An 8,586-nucleotide genomic window follows, 5' to 3' on the forward strand; every position below is an offset into this window, starting at 1 on the left:
CCTCTCTGTAAACAAACTAATCTTCAACTAAACCTGCTCCAGACCAGGTTATGTTCAGAGCATGAGTTGCCATGGTAACTTGACCTACCCTGAAACATACCTCCATTTCTGGAACCAAATGCTGAGGTTATCAACTTCCTTAGCCTCAAACTTATCGTGGGAGCTAGCATAACCTGCTTTCTGGAATACCCCCCAGTACATCTCAATAATGCGCTGTCCGGGAGTCCTCGCTCCAGAAATGACTATTTCATATTGAAACACACACAATATGTAAACAGCTAGTGGATGTGTCACCCGATGCCGTGCTCTTTTCTAGAAAAAAATGTTTAACACTGCCAGTTTGGCAAAGTCCACAATCACTAGGGTGACACAAAACACAACACACAACAATGGCCATTATTTTTCCTTCTAACTTAAACATTACTGAATGGATGTCTTCAATGAAGATGACCTTTTTTCCATAAAATCATTAGCAGTATTTTACAATATAGGTGAGGCATTTATGTTTGTCAATTCTTACATTTTACTGAGAAATTGAAAAATCATTATCCTCCCAAAAATTGTTTTTTAAATTCAAATGTGTTGTTTTGTCAGATACCTTTCAAAAGTTTATGACTACCGTTCATAGTGATACTTTTTTTAACTCTGGCTTTTGTTCTTTAATTGGTATCCCTAGTGTTTTTAAGATTGGTGTTTGTTTTATTTTACTTATTTTTTTTGGAACAATTTGTTCTCAATTTGTGTTTTTATTCTGGAGGAGAAAACTTTCACAAGAGTTTGTTCTTTTGGATGTAATATTACTCTTTGTGCGGCCATGGGCTTGTCCACTGGCATGCTGTCCTTGGGTCCTGCAACACCCAACATCTCCTCACCTTCCTAGAGGAGCTAAAAGACATCCTCCTGGATTGCCAAAAACACCATTCTGGGCCCTTACATCACATTTCAGTGATCATTTGGGACAATGTAAGCTTCCACGAACAATCCAAATCAGAGAGTGGTTCACCACCAACAGTAACCACTTTTTAAACGTCTGTCTGCCACCCTACACCCTTTTCCTAAACTCTATAAAGAAGTTCTTCTCAATGTGGACATGGAAGGTTTATGACAGACACCCATACACTAAATTATGCTGCACAGTGATTGTGGTGTGTGTGTGGTGTAAATAAAGTAGATAAAATAACTTCACACCCTGATCATGTTGTCAAGAGTATAGTGTCCAATAGATTCTGTTTTTGCACTGACATATAAAACTCACAAATCTAAATGCCTTCTCCTCTGCAGAGATCTAGGACCATCCATTACTGTACAGTTTTTAAACATATGCATTGGCAATTGTGAAACAAAGAACCATCTTACAAATTGAGCATTGTGTTTTCAATTGTTTTGCTGTTGTGTGTAATGATGTGGGTAGTGTTTACATTTTTGAAAGTTTCGAGCTGGTCTTTTGCGGTGAAAGTTTGAGTTTTGAAGTGAGAAGGTGTAGTTGTGTTTATGCAGCTTTAGAAAAGGGTGTTGTGTTTAGACATTGGGGAACATAGAGGACACATTTGTGAAATGTGTTTTAGCATTTAAGAAAAACTGTAATAGACTATAGAAATGTATTTTATTGAGCAGCTTAAAAAATAATTCAAAACATCACAACATTTCTTACTGGACTTTTTTTTCTGGAGGAAATTAGTATATTTTTCAGACTAAACGTTGCTCCAGACTATGTCGTAGCAGCCAAAAAGGAATAATAAGGACGAAAAAAATCATAACTAAGTCGCACTATAGTGCAAGTCGCACTGTTGGGAGAAATTTATTGAACAAAATTTGAGACTGAGAATAGACATTTCATCCTGAAAGGCAAATCATAATAATGGATTAGATAACAATAATAGTCTGAATATTGATGCTGGTTTAGCTTCACGAAACATTGGAGGATTCTAGTACATTAGTGCAACATGCGAACAATTATTCAGATAACCATAGTATGATAAAAAGTCAACTAGTTTAAGTTCAACAATATGTAATGTATTAAGGACAAGTGAAAACCAAATGTATAATAACAAAATAAGACAAGACAAAATGATATAAAACAAGAAAAAATATATAAAACAAGACAAAATTGTACAAACAACAAAAGTCCAAAAGGGAGTGCGGAGAAAAATCTTTTAAACTCTCACCCCTTTTACCTTAACTCATTACTTTCCTAAAAACAGCACTCCCACCATCAAAGTCCAGTTCCCTAGCCTACAGTATATTTGGTTACAGCTGCACATGTAATTCTCATTTCCAAAAACACCCAAATGAATAACACAGTGTCATTTTATAAGCATTCAAATTTACAAATGTTTATGTTTTGTATTTTATACATATTTATAAAGATTTCTGTATTTATAATTAAACTCTTTTGTTTGGACATTGTTTTAAGCATTTACTGGTACTGTTCCACAGCTTCACTCCACATTTAAAGACAAAATCTTTTTTATTTATACGTGCTTTATATGAGAAATTTATAGTTTTACCTATAATTGTGTTTTTCCTCTCATTCAATAAATAACCTTTGGATATTCGTCGGTAATAAATTATTTTCTGCCTTGAATATTATTTGAGCGGTACAATACTCTTCTAGATCATAAAATTTTAGACATTTTGATTGTAGGAATCATTTGTTTGTGTGCTCAAGGTAACTGACATTGTGTATGACTCGTATTGCTCTCTTTTGAAATATTGAAAGTGAATGTAACATTGTCTTATAGTTAATCCCCCAAACCTCTACACATTAATAAAAATATGGTATGACCAATGTACAGTATAACATGTGAAGCGCTTAGTTGTCCAGAACCAGATTTATTCAACACTGAGATACTTCTGGGCAATTTAGTTTTTAAAAACGACTGCTTTCCAAGTCAGTCTTTTATAAATTATAACCCCAAGAAATTTATTTTCACAAGTTCTTTCAAGTTTCACCTCATTTATGTGCATGTCAATGTTTGTCAATGTTTATATTTTTACCATTATTTTGACCAAATAACCTCATTTTTGTTTAACTTAAATTTAGTGAAAGTTTATTTACATCAAACCACATCTTCAGTTTTTCCATCTCCTTAACAATTTATTGAGTTTTCTGCCTCTTTGGTTCTCTTTCTTAAGGAATTTTTATAAAGGGTATTCTTTTTTTTACATGCATTTTGCAGTCCTTTTGTAATCTATGGACAATCCATCCCATGGTATGTAATCCGTACCTTAATTATTATTTTTAAAAGAATTTTAACTGGATAATGTTTATTATACAACAAACCAAATATCAGTCAAACATACTTATAAGCCTCATCAACAGTTCCTTCATCTTAATTATTTTCAAGTAGCCCAGCATTAAATGCATTGATGGAGGTGTCTGTTTTTATTCCACTGCATCCTACTTAAAAATGCAACCTGTAATTGATATAACTGCCTTCATACACTGTGAAAACTGGAAGATGGTCACTAATGTCATTAATTAGCAACCTACTAAATGTTTTATTTTCAATGTCATTGGAAAGTAAAGTAGGTACCGTATTTTCGTACCATTTGGCACACTTAGGAAAATCACCAAATAATTTTATGCACCTTATGTAGGAATCCTGGCTGTGGTTAGTAATCGCCAATTGATTTTCTTTGATATACGGTGCTCCAAAATCTGTCAAAATGTTTTTAGAATGACTTTGGTAAACTTGAAAGCCACACCGCTTAGTGGATTGTTGGGGTATTGTGTAGTCAGGAGCCAGGCGACGTGATACGTACTACTGTATGCTTTAACTGTTTGTCAATGAGTTGAACTAATGTGGCTTGTAGTCCAAAAATGTTACTTTTAAGACTACAAACCCCTTTTACTTTTCTTTAACCAGAGAGCCACAATGATGGGGTAAAAGATCTAAAATCGGCTCCAGAGCTCCGGTTTAACATACATCAGCTCTCACTGTATATGAGGTATTTGGTTTTGTCCTCAACCTTTCCTAAATATTTGCCCTAAGTGCGAAGTTTTGCATATTGTTTTGGTGCCCATACTAAACGAGGGACTATGACTTCAGTCTTGTAATGAATCAGTGGGTCAAAGCAGTACTCAGAAGAAAGTATTCTGCTGGGTTTGTTAAGCCAGAAATACTTGTTTAAATGACTCTCATCATGCCACAAAGCTTCAACATTGTTCAGTTTATCCTCCATTGTGTTCAAATAGCAATAATCTGCCAACGCTTTAACTTTATCACATGACCCTCCAAAGACTGCCGCATGGTAATAGTAATCTCCTTCTGACATGTAGGCTTTGGATTTGGGGTTTTTATCATAGGTGAACTGTGTCTTTGGAAGTTTGTAATAGTAGACGTGCAGCACAGCCACAGACTCCCCGAGAGCCTCAGAGCCGAAGCGCCCCTTAAATTCCTGATCTACATCCAAACAAAAGACATAATTGAAGTTGTGACGGAGCTCTTTTTCAATTATTTCTGATATGGTCTTCATCCTCATCATTGAGATGTCCTGCCACCTGCTGTACCTCTCCACCTTGATCACTTTCAGGTGTCGCAGAGGAGCTAAAGTGATGTTTGGTACTTTTTCTGGTTGATCAGTAAACACATAGAAGGTTACAGGAAGTCCAACCATGAAGTGTTTTTCGGCCGAAGTCAAAAAGGTGTTTAAGTAAGCGTCCAGGTACCTTAGTAAAGATAGAGAAAATAATGGTTAGGATGTTTTTTCTGAATTTAATAGAAACTAATAAAAAAAGCCATGTTACTATTCTTGGTCTTTTTCTTAAAAGCTTTAGAATCATCTAAATTTCACAAGTTACAACAGCACAGCCATTTTTTTAAAAGAAACAATTGAGTATAATTGAAGATATATATTTATTGAACAGCTCTTTAGATATCTTGATATAAAGACTAATAACAGAAAGAAATGTGTCTGGTGTAATAACAAACAAATACATCTTTTATTAATTATTGTGGAGCTTTTTTGCTGCCCTTGTTGATTACCCCTAGTACTGTGCATTTTGTTAGATGGGCAGCATAGCTTGATATGCGAGTTGCACACATAAAAAGTTTACCATATTCACTAAAAATCTTGCTAATAATACTGTATGAGTATAAGCTATAAGCTCACTATGTGTTTTAGTGGGAGGTAGGGTTAAACCTATAACTCTGTTGTTATTAGAGTTGCTTGCCAAGACTTTGGCATCAAGCATTTCAGTAGGACTCACACTAAAAAAAACATTAAAAAAAAATACAGTCCTTAGCCAAAGTAGTAAAGTGACATTGAACATAGTGTTAAGGTTTCAGAGTTAACATAACTATTTTGGGTTTTAACAACTGACACCATCTGTGCAACTTTAACCCTAAAAAGTGTTGAATAACCCCCACAGAGTTATTTTTACTCTGCGCATTTTAACTCCTAGCATTAACACCAACACTTGAAAAATGGGGGTTGGGCCATACACCAGTTATTACAGTTATTACAGTTTGAATACAAAGACTTGACACTGGGAAATTTGCTGTGCCTTTTAAAATTTTATTCATTCATAAGACTTTAGTCGAGTAAATTTGATTTGATTCAGGGATAATACTAAGAGTGTTTATTTATCAAAGACTTAGAATTAACGAACCTTCCGACTGCAAACACAGTTAGAGCCACAGTTGTTTTTGCCTCCAGGTGTTCCTTGTCATATAAATTGGGGTCAAACATGACTTCCCATATTATAGGAGCATTCCATGATGTGCGTGTCTGAACATCTTGCCTGGCCCTAAAATAAAAAATGTTTAAAATGTTTAAAATTGTTTAAAATTTAAAATGTTTAAAACATTTTCTTTTTTTTCAATAGGTCATTTGGATTGCAGTGTGTGTGTTTTTTTCAAGAGTGACAGTTAAAGAAAAAGATGGCAAAAAAAGGGAATTATAAAGGTAAACAAGGTTCCAATCACTAATGATCTCTTCTGCTTGGACATAATTAAAAAGTGAAGCCAGCTTGGAACTGTAATCTATTTATTTTCTAGCAAAATATACAGGGAAAAAAAGATGTTTACACATATTATTTTAAGAAAAGAAATTTAAATAGGGAAGAAAAATGAGACTAGCATAAATCATACTTTTGTTCTTTCATTTCTAAATCTATAATGTTTAACATCGTGAAAAAGAGAAAAGAAGTCCAGCTCCTCCAAAATATGTAATATGTTTTTGGTGTTTTGAAGTCAAAAGTTGGAATAAATGCAGCCTTTATTTTCACAACACTGAAGTCTCAGAGCATGTCTACATGTTTAAATGCACACGTTGCAATAAAGTGGAGCAAAGTAATGTTTGATGTGTGTGGAACAAAATGAGGATGAACCTATCTTGCAATAGGAGACCGGTGTAACTTGAGAAGGTTTAAACAAATAAATGTCGTTGTACACACTAAACCACATTAAAGCTCAGTTGCACAATGAACGCAGCTGAAGCATGCATACTGGAAGAACCCACATTACACTTACAGAAGACAAAAAGTCAGTTAAAGAAAAGAAAATAGAAAAAGAAAATTCCAGAAAAATGTACACAACATACTAGAACACAATAACCTAAAGAAAAGACAAGGTTTAAAGAGGTGGAAATGCTTTTTATTTCTAATGTGATTTAACAAGTTTACTTCAAAACATGATAATCTTTTATAATTAATTGATTGCATTCACTCAATTTAATCAAACAAAACAAACTATGTTTTTACAACTCTCCACAATTTTTTTAATTTTCCTTATTTTAAAAACTTAATTAATTTTATATACATATTTTTTTCAGGTGGCAGTTGGAATGAAATATAATCAAAGAAACAAGAAAATGTTAAGGGTCAAAACAAAGGACTTACTCATAATTGAGTGTGTTATCCAGAGAAACCGTGGGTCTCAGTGATGCTTGACTTAAAACTGGTAGGTTTTTCAAAAAGGAAACCTTAGGAAAATATTGAAAACTTGATAAAAAAAATAACATGTTAATGGTTAAACCTTTTGCTAATTGTGCTTAGAAATGTTGGAAACACCAGATGGAATTTTTACATACCTTGCACGTAAAGCAATAAAACTAAGGACAAGGAGTAAACAGCTGAAAAACACTGCAGAAATCCTTTGCCTATCATCGTGGAAAAAGAAAAACTCAACTGTTACATAAATAATTTTAAACTTCAGCTTTTATACCTACAGTTATGTGATACAGGTTTTCACAAGAGTCTTTAATTACTTAGATCAAAAGTGATAATTTATTTTTAAATTAGGTTGATAATATACAAATCCCTGAATTAGTCCTGGTTTTTAGATGCAGTTTAAAGTTATTTCAATATTTGTATTATTTATATCATCTGTATTCTGGTTTTCTTTAAACAATGTAGAAGCAAACCTTTTATTGTTTGAATGAATGGAAAAACGATACCTCATGACTTCTCTTTCTTCTGTGCCAAAGTTTTTCGAAGACGAATGTAAATTTTTTCTAGAACATAAAAGCACATGAAATACATTTTAACGAAGAAATAAAACAGGTTCCAGGAACAGGTTTTGCATGGCTACGTGCAGTGAACAAAAGTACAAAAAACTTCCTGAATTAGCGAGTCTGTTCTAATAAAAAAAAAAAAAAAGCCTTGGGGATATCTGCATTACCTCGAAAGTACAGAAAGCAATACAACAAAAATTGTCAGAAAAAAGTGTAAAAGTGTATATATATATAGCCATATTTCTAAAGCATGTTCTTAATAACGAGCATCAAAATAGACATTTAAATTACTAACCTACTGTAAGGTACAACTTATTACATTTCGCATGTCCCCTTAGCAAAGATGAGAAAGAAAAACTTTTTTAAACATTTTTTTTATCTCTCTCAGTAAATACACTGAAACAGACAATGTGATTATGTTTAAAATGCAGTTTCTAAATGTTTAATATAGAATATATATATATATATATATATATATATATATATATATATATATATATATATATATATATACAAAAACATATTTAGATCTAATTCCAAAGCTGATAGAAAACAACAAAAACGTGTTCTCCTTTTTATAACAATTAACTGTTTTTATCCCTGAAATATTGTTAGCAAGAATATAAATGGTTGCTTACCTGAGTTTAAATCAGGCCAACAAAAAGACTGGTTTCTGTAACTGCAGTATTACATAGAATCAAGGTCTGTTCTCCGTGCCTGTCATTGTCTAACTGTGTACAGTGTGGATACTGACATTCAAAACAAGAAGCAATGACAGGCTCTTCTGGTTTCAGAGGATTCAAATGTAATTTGATTACTGACAATCCAGAAGCACTGCTGTAGATTCTCTTCTATCGAGTAGTTTTAAGTATCAAAAGTTATAGTTGGGTATTTCATATGTTTTGAGCAGATCTATTTTATTTTTTAAATGAAGATAAACTTTAAAATGTAGAATTTCATTTCAGGTTTTTTTTTGTGTTTAAACCTCATTTGGAAAATGTGCGCACTGATGGCAATGCAAAGTTAATTGGATTAAAAATTGACCATTAACCATTATCGATTAGAAAACATTGAAAATATATTCAAGTTCAACATTTTTACTTGTTGATAGTTAATATACAAGTTTTT

At 32.9% G+C, this 8,586-nt stretch overlaps 1 protein-coding gene across 1 annotated transcript; it reads right to left on the minus strand.

Annotated features, from left to right (window-relative positions):
• Nucleotides 1-1,762: 1,762 nt before the first annotated feature.
• Nucleotides 1,763-8,216, minus strand: LOC101159492 (alpha-1,3-galactosyltransferase 2-like). Its single transcript, XM_023952360.1, has 6 exons — nt 8,097-8,216; nt 7,402-7,458; nt 7,036-7,104; nt 6,845-6,946; nt 5,615-5,752; nt 1,763-4,672 (listed from the first exon to the last, which is right to left on the minus strand). Exons 2-6 carry the CDS (start codon nt 7,404-7,406, stop codon nt 3,991-3,993), a joined length of 996 nt encoding a protein of 331 aa, XP_023808128.1. The 5' UTR covers nt 7,407-7,458; nt 8,097-8,216; the 3' UTR covers nt 1,763-3,990.
• Between the last annotated feature and the right edge of the window lie 370 nt (nt 8,217-8,586).

This window comes from Oryzias latipes, chromosome 3 (genome assembly GCF_002234675.1).
Source record: "Oryzias latipes chromosome 3, ASM223467v1".
Lineage (NCBI taxonomy): Eukaryota > Metazoa > Chordata > Actinopteri > Beloniformes > Adrianichthyidae > Oryzias > Oryzias latipes.